This window comes from Haemorhous mexicanus, chromosome 1 (assembly GCF_027477595.1).
Source record: "Haemorhous mexicanus isolate bHaeMex1 chromosome 1, bHaeMex1.pri, whole genome shotgun sequence".
Classification (NCBI taxonomy): Eukaryota; Metazoa; Chordata; class Aves; order Passeriformes; family Fringillidae; genus Haemorhous; species Haemorhous mexicanus.
In genome coordinates this window covers 2390620-2407596 of record NC_082341.1, presented here as the reverse complement: position 1 = coordinate 2407596, position 16977 = coordinate 2390620, and the positions used below count along the sequence as shown (strand labels likewise).

The 16977-nt window shown below is 53.5% G+C and overlaps 3 protein-coding genes across 8 annotated transcripts; 2 read left to right on the top strand and 1 right to left on the bottom strand.

Annotated features, from left to right (window-relative positions):
- Positions 1–581: 581 nt before the first annotated feature.
- On the bottom strand, positions 582–11228 carry GUK1 (guanylate kinase 1). 4 transcript variants are annotated; one of them, XM_059838127.1, is made up of 9 exons: positions 9031–9151; positions 8429–8533; positions 6233–6346; positions 5464–5505; positions 4659–4755; positions 3240–3378; positions 1950–2034; positions 1559–1644; positions 582–759 (listed from the first exon to the last, which is right to left on the bottom strand). In XM_059838127.1, exons 3-9 carry the CDS (start codon positions 6342–6344, stop codon positions 724–726), a joined length of 597 nt encoding a protein of 198 aa, XP_059694110.1. In that variant the 5' UTR covers positions 6345–6346; positions 8429–8533; positions 9031–9151; the 3' UTR covers positions 582–723. The 4 variants fall into 4 exon arrangements, 3 of the variants coding, with proteins under 3 accessions (XP_059694110.1, XP_059694102.1, XP_059694118.1); XM_059838119.1 differs by lacking the exons at positions 8429–8533; positions 9031–9151 and adding an exon at positions 11100–11228; XM_059838135.1 differs by lacking the exon at positions 8429–8533 and having other exon boundaries at positions 9031–9160.
- MRPL55 (mitochondrial ribosomal protein L55) lies at positions 11213–13042 on the top strand. 2 transcript variants are annotated; one of them, XM_059838173.1, is made up of 4 exons: positions 11213–11258; positions 12038–12111; positions 12317–12500; positions 12842–13042. In XM_059838173.1, exons 2-4 carry the CDS (start codon positions 12089–12091, stop codon positions 12983–12985), a joined length of 351 nt encoding a protein of 116 aa, XP_059694156.1. In that variant the 5' UTR covers positions 11213–11258; positions 12038–12088; the 3' UTR covers positions 12986–13042. The 2 variants fall into 2 exon arrangements, with proteins under 2 accessions (XP_059694156.1, XP_059694146.1); XM_059838163.1 differs by lacking the exon at positions 11213–11258 and adding an exon at positions 11261–11308 and having other exon boundaries at positions 12039–12111.
- An 83-nt stretch (positions 13043–13125) lies between these two features.
- C1H1orf35 (chromosome 1 C1orf35 homolog) lies at positions 13126–16498 on the top strand. 2 transcript variants are annotated; one of them, XM_059838098.1, is made up of 9 exons: positions 13126–13177; positions 14058–14191; positions 14285–14438; positions 14520–14565; positions 14652–14734; positions 14821–14893; positions 15228–15307; positions 15573–15731; positions 15898–16498. In XM_059838098.1, the coding sequence occupies exons 2-9, from the start codon at positions 14098–14100 to the stop codon at positions 16142–16144; spliced, it is 936 nt and encodes a 311-aa protein (XP_059694081.1). In that variant the 5' UTR covers positions 13126–13177; positions 14058–14097; the 3' UTR covers positions 16145–16498. The 2 variants fall into 2 exon arrangements, with proteins under 2 accessions (XP_059694081.1, XP_059694089.1); XM_059838106.1 differs by lacking the exon at positions 13126–13177 and adding an exon at positions 13416–13436.
- The last annotated feature ends 479 nt before the right edge of the window (positions 16499–16977 follow it).

Sequence of the window (16977 nt, the reverse complement as noted above, 5' to 3'; positions counted from 1 at the left end):
AGGGCCTCCCCACCCTCCCAGCCAGGAATTCCTTCCCAATCTACCATCCATCCCTGCCCTCTGGCAGTGGGAGCCATTCCCTGTGTCCTGTCCCTCCATCCCTTGTCCCCAGTCCCTCTCCAGCTCCCCTGGAGCCCCTTCAGGCCCTGGCAGGGCTCTGAGCTCTCCCTGGAGCCTTCTCCTCTCCAGGGGAACACCCTCAGCTCTCCCAAGCTTGTCCCCACAGTTCTCACAGTGTGAGAAACCAACCCAAGGACACTCAGGATGTGTTCTGCTGGAGGGACCGAAGGGCTTAGAAGTTTCATAAAAACATCAATATTAAAGCTAAAGAAAACTTGGGAAATGAAGTACAAAGCTCACTAGGTCTCAGAACAGAGACCTGTACAAGCAGCAGCTACTGGATGCAGAGGAGTCCCCCTAGGAAAAGGGATTTATTGCTGCCTCCAAGCACATCAGCCCAACAGCTTCTCTACAGCTGTCCAGGAGGGCTCAGCCCTTTGGCAGCTCCCGAAGAATCCAGGCACAAACCTGAGGGAGCATGTGCTGAACATGCAGGGAACAGAAGCACAAGCATGAGCAGGTTTCCTTTTCTTTCCTTTTAATATAAACATCCTAGGGTGAGTTGGGGGTAGGAGCAGCCTAAAGGGAATGTCTTTTGGAATAAAGAGCTGTGGCGAGCTTCGGGAATGATGTGCAAAATTGAAACGCCCAAGCAGGGCCGGCTCAGGACTTCCTGGATTCTTCGGTCTTCTTGATTTCCTGCAAGGAGAGAGGGAAAGAGACTGAGAATCTGCCACTCTTTGGGAAACAACTCCTGGTTTCACAGCTTAGCAGACCAGGAGTGACCAACAGTTGCGGTGTTGTGGGTCCCAGGACGAGGTGAGAGATGAGAATTTGACTCCAAGTTCTCAGAAGGCTGATTTATTTTTTTATGATATTATATTATATTGAAAGAAATTATATACTGAAACTACACTAAAGAGAAAGGAGACATCAGGCAGCTAAACAAGAATGATAATAAAAACCCAGACCGACCAGAGAGTCCAACACAGCTGGACTGGTCATTAATTAAAAACAATTGACATGGAACCAATCCAAGATGCACCTGTTGGTGAGCAACCTCCAGACCACATTCCAAGCGATCAGATAATTATTGTTTACATTCCTTTTCTGAGGCTTCTCAGCTTCTCAGGAGAAAAATCCTGGCAAAGGGATTTTTCTGAAAATATCATGGTGACAACCAAAAACTCAGACCAGTTCCATGACATCACAGGACCTGAGCTCACCTTTAGGGACAGGGCCAGGTTTGAATTGGAAGCTCCAGAAATAGGAATCCCCTTCTCTGCTACCCAGGGATGAATGTTTACTTTGCCCCAGCTCAGGATTGTGTTGGATTCATTTCCCACTCTCTGATCCATCATCACTTGTACTCAATCTGTCCCTCAGCAGCTCAAAGCAGACCAAGTGTGGGATGAGGTGACATTTCTGTGGCTGCCTGAGAACAGACCCTCACCTATCTGGCCCAGGAATGAGGGGGAGAAAATCCTCAAGGACTCACCTCCAGCAGCACCTCCTTCAATTCAGAATAGGCCTTTTCTAAATCATCATTAATGATGACCAGGTCAAACAGCCCAGGCTCTTTACCTGGGAAAGGAGATGAGGACAGAGTTAGAGGACAATTTTTCTTCCCTGTGTCAGCTCTCATGCACAAAGCCCCATGGCATTTTAATATGATTTTTTAGTACTATTATTAGATCAGCTGCTGCTAATGAACTGCTCTGCCAACCTCCCCCAAGGAAGTGCAGTGGGAAATGCAGCAGTGATCCAACTCGGCTCATGGCAAGCCCTGCCAGCGCTGCTGGAGAGCACACATCAGATGTTGCCACCAAAACCAGCTCCCAAATCACCCAGGCACCTCCCTCCCTGCACACAGCACTCCAAGGACTCACTGAGCTCCAGGTCCACACGGGCTGCAGTCAAACGCTTCTGTAAACTCTCCTCTGTCTCAGTCTTTCGGTCCCGCAGTCGTTTCTCCTAAACCCAGGGACAGAGACATGAAGGAAATGAGTGTTCTGAAAGCTGCAGGCACAAACCCCCCCAGCCCTCAGGCAGGTGCTGTCTGTGACCACGGGCACATGAGAACACCCTGCAAAGGGTGAGGGGCCTCACTTACAGCCCAGTGCAAACCAGTGGCCAAACTGGGCTTGAGATCTCCTACCCACAGTTCAGGGTCCCAGATTTCTTTTACCTCCCTGTCATTTATTTATTTTTCCAGGTACTGCTGGAAATGAGATTTCTCTGCTGGGCTCTGGCATCTGGCGCTGCTGGCTTCCTCCTCCACAAACTCAACGAGAAACAGAGCCTGCCTGATGTACTGAGAGCAAGAGGGGAGAGTCAGGAGTTGTCCTCATGTGTCCTCATCCCTCTGTGAACCACTGCTGCAAGAGTCCCACTGCAATCACTTACACAGGGTAAGACCAGAGGGGCACAGAATTTAAGATACTGCACAAAACCAGCCTCACTGGGTTTAATATTAACTGTGGAGGCAAATCTCAGCACAGCATGAAGCACAATTAATGCTTTTAAAGACTGGCCATGCTGCAATGCAGTCCATAACCAAGGCAAGGAAAACACTGAGGAAAGACTCAAAAAACAAAACACAGGAAGATTTATTCCTGAGAGTCAAAGGCTGGGTGGAGATATGTTATAGTAGCCTCCTCAAGCCAGGTCCCATAAGCTCTTGGAGGTCTATTTCACACCCAAGATAGCTCAGCTACCCTTGGAGGCATAAAAATCAACAGCATGGTTTCTGTTGCAGTGTTGGAAACAAAAAGGCTTAATAAAAGGCAAAATAACAAACAGAGAAAAACTGAGCCAGGTACCAGAGGTCTTGCTCCTGGTAAAACACCTCACAAAAGCCATTAGTTTCTTTGTTCACTTCTTTTTCTACTAAATTGTCCAGGCAGGACTTTTTGGCTTCTGTCCAGTTAGCTATCTTCAAGTTTGAGGTGAAGTCCCCTAAACCTATGGGGCTTTTTCACCTAATCAAGGAGAGAAACTTCTGGGCTTCTTTCCTTTTTGAGGGGACAAAGGACAGTTTTGTCACTCTGTGGCACACTCCTACAGGGATATGCTTGGGAATGTCCTCCCCACTGAGAGCAGGGCCCTGCAGAGGGAAGGGGGAGCCGTGGCTGCTGATTACCTCTAAGTGCTAACGGCAAAGCAAGGCGGGCGCTCACCAGGATCTCAATGGACGGCGGCTGCACCGAGATGTAGATGGGGTTCAGCTCCGTCTTCTTGATGTTCTTCACGCCCTGGATGTCGATGTCGAGGACACAGATCTGGTTCTGGGCCTGCACGGCCTGCACAGCTCCTTTACTGGGGACACAGCACACAGGGAAGGGTCAGAGAGCCCAGGGCTGTGGTTATTAATTGTTGCGGTGTTGTCGTGGGTCCCCAGGACGAGGGAAGAGTTGAGAATCTTGACTCCATGGTTCAGAAGGCTGATTTATTATTTTATGATATATATTATATTATATTAAAAGAAAATTACATACTGAAACTACACTAAAGAGAAAGGAGACATCAGAAGGCTAGAAAGGAATGAACAATAAAAACCCATGACTGACCAGAGTCCAGACACAGCTGAACTGGGATTGGTCACTAATTAAAAACAATTCACATGGAACCAATCCAAGATGCACCTGTTGGTGAGCAACCTCCAGACCACGTTCCAAGCAATCAGATAATTATTGTTTACATTTCTTTTCTGAGGCTTCTCAGGAGAAAAATCCTGGCAAAGGATTTTTCATTAAATATGACAGTGACACAGCGGGGTTGGGGTGTCCCTTTCAGCAGCAGGGGAACCTCACAGGGCTCCCCAAACTGCAGCAGGAGAGGACAGAGCCTGCTCTGCTCTTGATAAGGAGTTTCTCCAAGTGCCACTGCTCTGGGTGGAGCAGGGAGCTGCTGTCTCCTGCTAGAGAGGCTGGCAAAGCCATGCTGGAAGGTGTGGGGATGGATCATGTGTGACTATGCCACAGGATGGGTGGGATGTGCATTAACTCTTGCCTTGGCAGAGCTTTACCACCCAGAGGGAAGTTCCCTGCTAATGGCAGGAGGTTCCCTGCTAATGGCAGGAGGGACCATCTTAAAGGTCCCTTCCAATCCAAACCATCCTGGGATTCTGTGACAAACATGGAAATAATCTTCATTGAAAAGCAAAAGCACTGAGAACCCCCCTTCTCCAGAGATCCACTGACTCCACATGCTCTCCTGAAGGATGCTGGATGGACATGGATGCTCCATCTGGGTCACAAGATGCACTTAATTCTCCACCTAGTTTTTCAAGTGGTGACTTTTATATGCTGTAAAGACAATTCCTCTTCCCCAACATGGGGAATTGCCTCAAGCTTTGTAATCATTTATCATAATCCACTCATGACTCAGGAGAGCAGAAAGGACTGGTGAGAACTTCAACTCTTCTGCTAAGCATGAGGGACTATCCATCTTATCCCACATGTGAGCAGGAACATCCTCAGGGGCTTGGAGAGATTCTGAATTTATTTTCTAGAATCCCAGAACAGTTTGGATTGGGAAGGATCTTCAGGACTGTCCAATTGCAGCCCCTGTGGCACAGGCAGGGACAGCTGACCTACCTTGTCCCATACATGTTCCCGGAGAACTCCGCGTGCTCAATAAATTCACCAGCATCAATTTCCTTCTGCATTTCCTCTCTGGTCACAAAGTGATAATCTGGAGAAAGGAAAATGGACAGAAATTAACATTCTGAAGGTAAAGTTCATGGTCAAAATTACACCCGTGGGTTTTTGGGGGAGAAGACACTAAAAATCTGTTTTTGACAAGGATTCACTTCCTACTTCCACACCAACTGTCCAAACATCTGCTCAAAACATTCTGGAGTTTTCTGTGTGGCCAAAAATGCTGCTCTACCCCATCTTTCATATCCTTTCCCATTCCTGGTGCAGTGGGAACTTCTTCCCCCTTGCCTCCAGGTGTGGGACACATTACAGCAGGAATGGTAAGGCCTTTCATTTGAAAGGATTTCTAATTAAAGACCAGAATGGGATGAGAGAGAGGGAGATAAAAGGGAACATCAAACTAACTAAAAAGGAGTATTTATCTTCTGTTGAAATTCCTTTCTGTCCCTTCAGAGGGAAAACCGCCATTGGAAATTAAGAACAAACCTCATTTGGTTGTTTCTTAAATATGCAAATACATGAGAAAACAGCTGGGCACAAGCCATTGATACAGCTAAAACCATCTCATTAAGCAGCTGCACTTCCCAAAGCAGTGGCCATTGGAGATATGTCCCCAGAACTACCTGGAACTTTGGAAAATCCAATCAAGTTCAGAGCACAGTACCTAAAATGAGAGCCCAGCTTGGAAAACCTGAATTATTTGGAGAGTCCAATGAGACAGCCCTGACTGCAACAGGCTCACCTTTGCCATTCACTTCTCCAGGTCTCGGCTGCCTTGTGGTATCTGCAGGGGAAAAAAGAAAGAAAAACCAGCTCTGTAAATTCTGTACATCACCCATGGGTGTTGCAGGATCAAAGAAATGCCAAGATCCAAGTGGCACGTGGATTTCCAAGGGAAAAAATCTCTACCAAGAGGCAATTTGGGAGAAAATAAGGTTTAGTTTGGAGTGAGTTGAGATGCAGTTGAATAAGGAGCATAGGATGACACACACACACATACAAGATGGATATTTTAAAGTTTCTTTCTCCTCCCATAGCATTAGATTTTTAAATATCCAGTATTTTGTTTGTTCATGGCGGAGGGAATCCAGATCTCAAAGCACAGATTTTACTTGCAGTACACAAAGTGTTGGGACAATAAAACACATATTGGGAACAGACATAAAAACACCTTGCAAAGCTCCATTGAAATCTCAAATGGCTTTTCAAGCAGAAATGTGGGGGGATTTTGTTACTTTCACAGTTAAGAATCACTCAGAAGAACTTTGTTTCCTCTCTGAGTTGTGTTTTGAGATGTGGGGAGTCACTAAACCTGGAAAGGTGCTAGTCCAGACAAAACTTAGACTCACCACTCAATACCAGGAGTAAAAGGTGCCCTGAATGATTTAAACATCCCCAAGAGCCCACAGGCAGACTGGGACACAGCCAAGCCATGAGAAACCATGTATAAATAGAGGCAGCTCTGAGCTGGCCCTGCTGAGCTCCTCCAGAGCCCAGCCCTGGATACTCACGGGAGACGCTGAAGCCGAAGACGTTCTCATAATCTTTGAGCAGTTTCTTTAACAAAGTGCTCTTCCCTGCACCTGATGGGCCACTCAGAACCACTGGCCTTGGTCCCTGCATGACTGGGGAGAGACAGAAAAATGTGTCTGGTTAGAAACAACCATGGAAACGCACCTGTGAATTCCCAGGAGTGCTCAAGCCCCTCAAAACAGCACCAATCCTTTACCCTTGGGTACAAATTTATGCAGCAAAAGCTGAAAGGATGCAAAATCACAAGCTCAGAGCTGATAAAAAGCATGGGGAGTGCAGAAACATTTCTCAGGAGACTGAGGTTAAACTCATAGGATGTAACCCAAAGAAGGGGGAAACTGGGATTTAGCTGCCACTAAACTGGGATGATTGAAGCCAGCTGTTTTCCATCACAGCTGGGTCTCACTGGGACCAAAATCCTAAGGAAAACTCTCTCTAAAAGGAACAAAATCCTATTTGTGCCTGGTGGCATTTGGAATCATGGGACAGAGGTACAGCCCCAGTCCCTTCCCTCTCACAGGGAGAAAGGAGCTTCAAAGAGAGTTTGCACCTAAAACTTTCTATCACCAACCCCCAAATCCTTGCAACAGCATCTGAACTCAGGAGCAATCACTGCCATGAATGGCTCAGGGGTTTATTCCCACATTTCCTGAAGCACCAACTCCATCTGCAGGTGTTTCATGGCAAGAAAGAGATCCAGAGATCAGTTCCTGGTACAGGTGAAAAAAATGCAGCCCGGGGCCACACAGAACTTGCTGCAGTTGTTTCTTCAGTCAGAAAGAAAGAAAGAAAAAAGATGATTTCATGTTCCTGTGTCTCTGGAGGGGAAGGAAGGTTAATTATCCACATGGGAAAAAGAAGAAATGCTGTGTAAAGGTGTGGGGGTACCACGGAGACCCTCACCCATCAGCAGCTTCCAAACCAGAAGTGCTGGCAACAGTGGGACAAATCAAACAAGTCCTTCCTATTTAAGAAATTACTTTCAGCAAGTAATAAAGTCATTTCCTCAGCCTCCCGGGCTGGGTGTGGCCTGGGGAGCCACCAGCCAAGAGGCAGATAATGCCTTTCCATTTTAAATTAGCTCATGGCAATGTCACCCTGACCTTACACATCACTTTTCAAACAGCCTTAAGCCAAATGCTGTCTCACCAGAGCGGCCGCGGGCTAATCCCGCCGGGCTCCCTCTCCCTGACCCCGCTGCGGGAGCGGGACGCGTTTCCAGCCCTAAATCCCTGCTCCCTCGGGCAGCACGACACAGAGAATTACACAACTTTTCCCTCTGCTCCCCGAGGATCCTCGTCTGACCGCAGCTCATCCCGGGCTGCGCCAAGGGACGGGGTTTAAGGCACAAAGGCTGAGGAGGGGCCAACAGCGGCAGCGTGGGCGGTGAGAACACCCACGGTCGATAATCATCCATAAGGAAATTCCTTTATTTCTTCTTTTTTTTTGCTTAGTGCCCTCCGAGTGCCGCAGCCTCAGAGATCCAAGAGATGAAATCGTGGGAGGACCAATCTCATCACCACGGTGCCGGGTTAGGCTCCATCACCCCAAAAGCAGAAGGCTGAACAAACTCTAGGCAGTCCTTTGGGGGCTTTCCTACCGTTCCCTTGGTCCTTAAACTTCTGTAATTTCCAAAAACCACAGATTTTGCCTAAATGTTCGGCAGGGAAATGCTACTCAGTGCTTGCAACAAGGGAGCAGAGCAGTTACCCAAAGCATTTTCTTCTCTCTGTTCCTCACAGTTCTTCTGTCCCACATAATTTCATCAGGTGAGCCCTCAGCATTCCTTGGAAAACACTCCACACAAATCCATCCCCTTCAGACATCCCAACACATCTGCCCCCAAACAATGCTGCTCCATCACACACCAGCTTCCACAAGCACCCCAAAAGTGACACTGGGGTGCCAGCCTGGATTTCCAGGTGTTCCAGATTCCCCTCCAGGACCCAGCTGTGCCAACGAGAACTGTGCTGGATGCACAAATCTCAGTCCCAGATCCCAGCCAGAAGAAAAAGAGCTTTGCCCTCATCTCCCTCAGAATTTCACCTGCCCTTAGCAAACACCAGCAGAAATTTAAAGCTGCCCAAATCACTTCCAATCATTCCATTCAACCCCAGACAAACTGGGAAGGGGGCAGAGGAATGGGCTGGGAGCAGGCTCCAGCACATCCTTACCTTCTCCTTGTGCTCCCTTCCAGCCAAGGAAAGCAGTGGCTGCAGCACAGGCTCCTGGGGACAGAGCCGGGCTATTTGTGAGCTCCTAAAGCCTTAATTAACGAGCTGCAATTTGAAGGTGGCCAATGAGAACAACCCTGCTGAGCTTTAATCTCCCCCTGGTTCCTCCTCCACTCCCTGCTCTCCTGGCTGGCAAAGCTGCAGCCAACATCCCCAAAAGGCTGAGGGGTGGCAGTCCTTGCTGGGCTGGGATTATGGAAAACAGTAAAGCTGCTCCTGTCCCTGCAGGCACGAGGATTTGGTCTGTGTAGAATCCTGGAAGGGTTTGTGTTGGAAAGGACCTTCCAGACCATCTAATTCCCCACCCCTGCCATGGGCAAGGACAATTCCCACTAGGCCAGGCTGCTCCAAGCTCCATCCAACCTGGAACACTTCCAGGCACTTTCCTTCTGCAGGAACATTGCTCTTTCTTTGGACCAAATCCACATAGCTTCACTTCAGCTCCACGACAGGAAAACTCCTTCTGCCAACAGATCCAAACCACTCCCACAGTGACCCCCTCCTCCACTCCACTCCCTTTTCCTTCCCCAAAATACTCCTACCTAAGAGAAAAGACACCTGGGTTGTGATCACGTCTCACTTCTTTCAAAACAGCTAAAAATAAACCTGAAGACTTGCAGGTGTTTCCTCCTGCCTCCCTTGTGAATCCCTTCTCTTGCTGCAGATCTGTAGAGGAAAACTGAGAGGGAACAAAAGGCATTTCCCCTCCCATGGAATCCCATCATGGGCTGGGCCCTCACAGGAGGAAAGATGGCAAACTGGGAATTTTGTACAATTCCAGAATGGTTGGGTTGGAAGTGACCTTAAAGCTCCTCTTGTTCCACCCCTGGAACAATTATTTCCCACACCTGAGACTGAGGACAAACAGCCACATAAACCCCTCTGAGCTGCAAAAAGACAAGGTGGTCACAGGAGGTTGTCCCCAAGGCAAGGAATGGCTCCTGGTCTGCTTGTGCTGCTAAATTCACCCTGGATTTTACCTCACAGGTGGCAACATAACCAGGGAAGCAAAGGACAGACATCACAAGAGTTAAACAAATTAAAACTGATTAGCAGAGAGGCTTTACAGGGAAGGCAAAGCCACCTTATGAAGAAGAAAAGAAGATTAAAGCACGGTTTCCCTGGAGCCTTGAGAAAGGGCTCCTGGATTAGGATTATAATCCCACCCCCTATTTTTAGCAGGTTTGTTATAAAGGTGCCACCCCCATCTTTGAAAGATTTGGGAGAGGTTCCAAAAAGGGAGAGGACTCCTGCTGTGACAGACAGGGAATTACCTGCAGGGAGGTTCCAACCTTCCAACTTCACCCACCCTGTGATTCTGTGAGGAGCAGAGCATCCCACAGCAGTACAGAGCTGGAGCTCAGCCAGCTTTTTCCTGGAAACAATTACCTACAAAGCACTAATTAGCCTCTCCACTGGCTGCACCCCTGGCTTGCAGGGAGTGGTGATGCTGCAGACAGAACACAAACCACTCACTCAAGGTCACTGCAGAAATCAGGGAGGTCCAAACCCATTATTCCCAAACCATGTCCTCCTGTAAACCACAGCAGCTGAACCCACCAGGAGGATGAAACCAGTCTACCCACCTGGGAAAACCTCTAGAGAGGTGAAGCTCACACCGGTGGGGTTTTACCATCCACTTCCCCACAGGTGTGTTAGGATACCTGAGCAATGCTTATCCCTAAAGCCCTCTAACCTCACCCCACCCTACGGTGCCCACAAACCCCACAAGCACATCCCTGTCTGGTTTATCCAACCAGGGACACCTCAAAGCCACCCTGGAGCAGCTCAGCCATGGGGACCCGGTGTGGATGTTGGGAAGGGCACAGAGCCAGCCTGGGGACAGCCCCGTGGGGCTGTGACCTGTCCCATGCCCTCAGCCATCCCATATGGATAACACAGGACAGAGCAGGGAGAGCTCAGCCTCCCGGGGGCCAGGCGGGGGGGGTCATCATCCAGGGGGTCCTGTGGGGGATCAGCACCCCCAGGTCGGTACCTCAGTGTCCTGACACCCCCATGGGGCACTCAGAGCCTGGGGCCAGCTGGGACCCCTCAGCTCAGAGCTCCCAGAGGTGCTGACGGCCCTCAGTCCAGGACCCTCTGAGCAGCTGAGCATCCTGGGGCCTGCTGGACCCCCTCAGGCCAAGGCCAGCCAGGACTCCTCAATGCAGAGCCCCCAGGAGGGGCTGAGCACCCCAAGGGAAGCCAGGACCCCTCAATGCGGAGCCCCCAGGAGGGGCTGAGCACCCCAAGGCCAGCCAGGACCCCTCAATGCAGAGCCCCAAGAGGGGCTGAGACCCCGGGACCCCTCAGCAGAGGAACCCCTGAGGAGCTCGGCACGCCAGGGCAGGTTGAGCCCCCTCAGCCAAGAGCCCTTGTGAGGGGCTGAGAACCCCAGAGCCGGCCAGGACTCCTCATTCCAAGCCTCCGTGAGGGGCTGAACGCCCCGAGGCCACTCAGCCGAGGACCCCTGTGAGTGACGGAGCTCCTGGGGCTGGTTAGACCCCCTCTGTCCAGGGCCCCTGTGAGGGTCTCGGCCCCCCGTGGCCGGCCGTGCCCCTCGGCCCGCGGTCCCCGTGAGGATGCGAGCCCCGGCCCCATCCCCGCTCACCCGCCCGGGCGATCCCCGCCCCGCGCATCCGCCCGAGGATCATGAGGGGATGGGGGGGGGGCGGTCCCGGCAGCCCCCGCGCGCACCCGCCGCCACCGCCGCGCGCCTGACGTCACCGCGGGGGCGGGGCCCGGGGGGAAGGAGGGAGCGCGCCGTCACGTGAGTGCGGGGCGGCGGGACGGACCACGCGGCGGGCCGGGCGGGGGGGGGTGAGCGAGGGGCTGAACCATGATGGTGGGGGGGAGCAGCACGGGCAGGGCCGTGATGGGAGGGGGTGTTGGGGGGACAACGGAGGGGGCAACATGGGTCGAACCATGGCGGAGCAGGGCAGGGGGCGGTGTTGGTCCAAACCACGATGGGGTGGCGGGCGCCATATTGGGGTTGGAGAGAGGGGGGAGGGCTGAACCAAGGTGGGTGTGGGGGGGAGGCATGATGGGATTAAACCATGACGGGGAGAGGGGGGAGCTATCATAGAACTGACCCTTGGCTGGGTAGGGGGAGACGTGGTTGGGCCGAACCATGGCGGGAATGGGGGGGAACCATAGTGGGGCTGAACCATGGTTGGAGAGAGGCGGTAGGGCTGAACCAAGGTGGGTGTGGGGGGAGGCATGATGGGCTTGAACCGTGGTGAGCTGAACCATGACGGGGAGAGGGGGGCAACTGTCATGGAAATGACCCATGGCTGGGCAGGGGAAGACGTGGTTGGGCTAAACCATTGCGGGAATAGAGGGAACCATAGTGGGGCTGAACCATTGCCAGGGCGGGGGAGACCTGGGACTAAACCATTGCGGGGCCGGGGGAAGCCATACCATGGCCGGAGCTGTCATGGGGCTGCTCCGTGCTGATGAGGGGATGTGGAAGCTTCACAGCGATGGCGACACGGCGGTGTCACCCCACAGCCACCTCAGCGCCTTTCCTTATCGCCATGCTGTCCCCAGGCTGTGTCCCCTGCTCCGTGTGCCAGACCCGTCCCTCACAGCGGGGCTGCGATGGCAGCGAGCCGTGCGCTGAGGTGAGCCCGGGGTGCCTATGGGGCAGCGGCGGCTCTCCCACCGGGAGCGCCCCGCCGGAGCTCCCGTCACCCTCACGGTGACACCTGCCGGGGCTGCCGTCACCCTCACACCTGCTGTGAGCTCCCCTCACCCTCACGGTGACACCGGGCGGAGCTTCTGTCACCCTCACGGTGACACCGGCCCTCTCCCCCCTTCCCCCGGCAGTGCCCTGCGCCTCGGGGCCCCGTCCCGGCTGCCGCTCGCTGCCAGCGCCCGCAGTAATTCCAACCGCGCGGCCATCGGGCACCTGCAGCGGCAGCGCTACGGCCGCCTGTACCCGCTGCTGCTCGTCAGCACCGACGGCTCCACCGTCCGCCTGCGCTACGGCGAGCCCAAGAAGATCCTCATGGTACGGGGACAGCGGCAGGCTGGGAGCGTGGGGGTCCCAAGGGCTTGTCATGTGTCCCGGGGGGATCATGGTGCGTCCCAGGGGGATCACACCCTGTCCCGGGGTCTGGTGATGCGTCCAGGGAGCTCACAGCGTGTCCCTGGGATTGCACCCTGTGTGCTGGGGAATTTCACACCATGCCCCTGGGGGTCTCATGCCTTGTCCCAGGGCTCCACACCATGTCCTGGGAGCTCACACTGTGTCCCTGGGATCTCACACCATGTCCCAGAGGTTTCGTGCCGTGTCCTAGGGATGTCACAATGTGTCCGCGCGGTCTCATCCCGTGTCCCCCGTGTCCCCAGATGCCCCTGGACAGCAACACGCTGCCTGAAGCCGAGCGCAAGGCTCGTCTGCGCCGGCAATTCCCCAGCAAGCCTAAGGCCAAGGAGGAGGAAACCTTCGAGGGCATCGACCTGGACACCTACAAGAAGTTCTGGAAGAAGTGACGCACCAGTATTGTTTAAATGTAAAAATAAATGTATAAATAAATATACACAAGTACAGCCGTGTGTGGGCGGTGCGGCTCTGCGGGGTTCCCCCCCGCGCTGAGCCGCGCGGTGGTACCGCCCGTCTCGCCCCCCCCTCCGGCGGTGCCCGCGGTGGTAGCGGCGGGGCGGGCGCGCGCTCGGCGGCCGGAGGTGCGTGAGGGGAGCGGGGGCGGGTTTGGGATTTGGGCATTTGGGGCATTTGGGGGATTTGGAGGCTCCGGGTGACCCCGCGGGTCGGGCCCGCCCGGTCCTCGCACTCCCCAGCCCGGAGGGGCCTGGGCTGCAGGGAACCGCCCCGCGCTGCTTTTCTCGGGGACGGACAAACTCCCACCTCAGGCCCTGCAGCGTCCAGGTCCTGCAGCTTCCCTCGGCCCTGAACTTTTTCCCAGACCCTGAAACTCTCCCCCCGGTAATGTCCCACCCTGGGCCATGTAGTTTCTTCTCGGGCAGTACAACCTCCCCGCCCAGCCCACCCCCAGGCCATGATCCCCTTTTCCAGCTTTCATCCCATCCAGGCTGTGAACCCCTTCCTAGAGTCTGAACCTCCCCAGGATATGAACCCTCCCCCTTGAAGCCAAGAACCTCCATGTGGCCATTAAACCCCTCCATCAACCCTGCAACCTCCTCGCAGACCCAGAGCCTTCCCACTTCTCGTCCTGAACTCTCCCCCCACAGGCTGTGAACCCTCCTTGCTCTGCAACCCCTTCCTAGACCCTGAATCCCCCAAGCTGTCACTGCCCCACTGCTGGCCCTAAACCCTGCTTGAGGCTCTAAAACTCCCCTTGGGGCTGCCCTAAGCCCCCCTACCCACTCAGCAACGTCCCCCCAGGCTGGGACCCTCCCCAAGCTGTGCACCCCCTCCCACCTCTGGGTTATGAGCCCTGCTTCCAGCCTGTAACACCCCAACAAAGGCCTTTGGTTACTCCACTCCCCCCTGGGGGGCCAAATTTGCTTCCCTGCACCTTCAGGAGCCTCCCCAGAGTTGCTGGAGGATCTGGAGTGGGTAAACCCGGGGCTGATCTCTTTGCAGGTCACCAGAACCCCCCGAATCCGCTGCGGGGTGCGGCGCCATGTTCGGCTCCTCCCGGGGCGGGGTCCGGGGGGGCCAGGACCAGTTCAGCTGGGAGGATGTCAAGACAGACAAACAGCGAGAGAATTACCTGGGTAAGGGCTGATCCTGCTCAAATCTCACCCTCCCTGTCCCTTGTGTGGTTTTGGGGTGCCGTGATGTTGAGGGGGGGTCACTGTTCCCCACAGGGAACTCCCTGATGGCGCCGGTGGGGCGGTGGCAGAAGGGCAAGGACCTGACCTGGTATGCCAAGGGCAAGAAGGACACGGGGCCCCCATTATCCCGGGAGGAAGAGCTGGCTGCAGTCCGCCTGGCCGAGCAGGAGGCCATGATGGCAGCACTGTGAGTCCCCACCCCACAAAATCCCCAAAGAACAGCAGGCGCGTGTCCCCACACACATATCACCTATTCTTGTTTTTATAGGGGCTACAAGAGCTTGAAGAGGCAGCCCACGGGCCTCAGTAAAGAGGTAACAGGGGCACCACACGTCCCCCCAGTGTCCCCTGTGCTCTGATTTTGGGGACACACACAGGACACTGTCCCCCCTCCCCACAGGACCTGGCTGAGGTGTGCAAGAGGGACGGCGGCGAGCGGGACGAGAAGGACGTGGATCGGGTGGTGGGTTTGGGCAGCTCCAGGTAAGGAGAGAGGGAAGGATCCCACACAAATTTCACAACAATTTGATTTTAGTGTTTTTATGCTTTTTTCTGTGGTCTCTCTGCAGTGGCAGTGCTGGCAGGGTGATGCTCTCCAAGGAGGACAGAGAGGCGGCCAAGATGGGGCTCTCGGTCTTCACGGTACGGTGCCAGTCACATTGTCCTTGGAAGGTTCAAAAATAGATGGAAAAAGGCAAAAAGCTGTGCCCCTCACTTGGAATATTTTATCTAAAAAACCATCTGGGTATTGTAGCACAGAGACCTGCAGGAGTTTCCTGTGTCCTCTTGGCACAGAGGTCATTTGTGGGGCTTTAATTTGGAAGCAGCTGTTAAGGGTATTCTAATTTTTTCCCAAAAGTTAATTTAATTTTTTTTTCTAAGTTTGATTTTTAAAGGGAGAAAAACCCTTTGCCTTGCAATTACAAGCTATGGGCTTATGGATTCACTCTGTATTTTTTCCCCTCTCCAACCCTAGCACCAGAAAGTCTCCAGCAGCCCAGAGACATCTGTCTCCAAGAAGAAGCAGGAAAAGGAGGAGAAGGTGGAGGAGAAACGGTGAGGATTTTTCCTACTTTGGTGGGAAACCTCCAGAAATGCCCTGGCATTTATGGGAAATATTTTACAAAATGTTTCCATGGCTCTGTTTGGCACTGGGCTTATTTTGCATCTCTCTGAATCATCCCCAAAAGCCTCTGTGGGCTTCTCTTTGGCAAAGGAGAGATGTGGTGGGATGTGCCTGGAAAAAGGGATGGGGATGAGTTTTTGGAGCCAGAGGGATGCTCAGTGCAGGAATTCTCATTGCTTGATCTCTTCCCTGCAGACCTGAGAGCAGCAAAAAATCCAAAAAGGAGAAGAAGAAGGAGAAAAAGAACAAGAAAAAGAAGAAACATAGGAAGGAGAAGAAGAAGGACAAAGAGAAGCATTCCAAGAAGGATGCTGCCCCCTCATCCTCCGATTCTTCCCCGGATCGGGATAAGAGGTAGCTGGGTTGGATGGGGCATCAGCAGTGCAAAACGGGAGGAAGGATTCGGGAGAGCCACGTGGTCATGGCTGGCATCAGGATGCTCCGTTGGCATCTCCTGGCTTTCCAAAATCCCCTTTTCACCGCCAGAATCACCTTATTGGCGTCCCTCCTGTCCCCGCAGGCACCACCGCAGGAAAACGCCGCAGCACTCGGAGGCGCCGCGGCACGGCAGCCGGCGGCGGCACGACACGGAATCCTCGGCGAGCAGCGGCAGCGGCGGCCGCAGCCCCGCCCGCCGGCGCAGCCGGAGCAGGGACGGCCGCGGCCACCACCCGTCCCCGCGGAGGAAGGGCAGGAAGAGGAGCAGGTCCCGCTCCCCCCCGGCCCGCGGGGTCCGGCAGCGCCACGACACCGACTCGGAGGACTGAGAGAGAGCCTGGGTTGTTTCAGGGACATCTTCCAGAGATTTATATTTTTTAAGTGATTAAATTAAAAAGGCCGCGGCCCCGCGGGTGCCGGGGCAGTGTGGCAAAGGGCACTGAGGCTGTGGTGCCAGCAGCCCCTTCCCTGCCCGCCCAAGGGCAGCACCAGCAGCTGTGGGGGCAGCGGGGCCTGGGCACCCTTCTCCTCACCCCCTAAAATCCATCCAGGCAGGAGTGAGCACGGAGGATGCTGTGGGTGAGGGCTGCTGCTGGGGTGGTTCTGGCTGTGGTGCTGAAAATGCTGTGGATACCTCGTGTTTATGGATAGAGACTTTGGAAGAGATTATTATTATTATTATTGTTATTATGATGGGGTTTTGTCTTCTTTCCCTGCCCTTGAGTGCTTGCCAGTGCAGTGGCTGAGGAGTTTCTTTCTTTAAAGATTCCTTAAGTTCATGAGCTGCATGGATGGGAGTTCAAAGCTCATCTAGTTCCAGTCTAGGGACACCTTTCCCTGGGCCAGCTTGCCCCAAGCCCTGTCCCACCTGGCCTTGGACACCTAAATAATTCCTCAGCTTATGGGGAGAAAATGCATGTGTCTTCCATAAGCTTTTGCCCTGGCCACATCCCCCCACCCCAGGGAGCAGCAAACTCCATTCCCAGCCAGGACTGGAACCCTCAGCACGTGATTATTGAAGTTCTTGGCATACTGAAAGAGGGGAATCTTACACCAATAAATAGAAATATTGATCCGAATGGAAAGGGGGTGTCCCGAGCAGCTCCGGAGCATCGCTGCCAAGCACAAGGCTCTCATTTGTGTAATTAATGATGCAATTGAA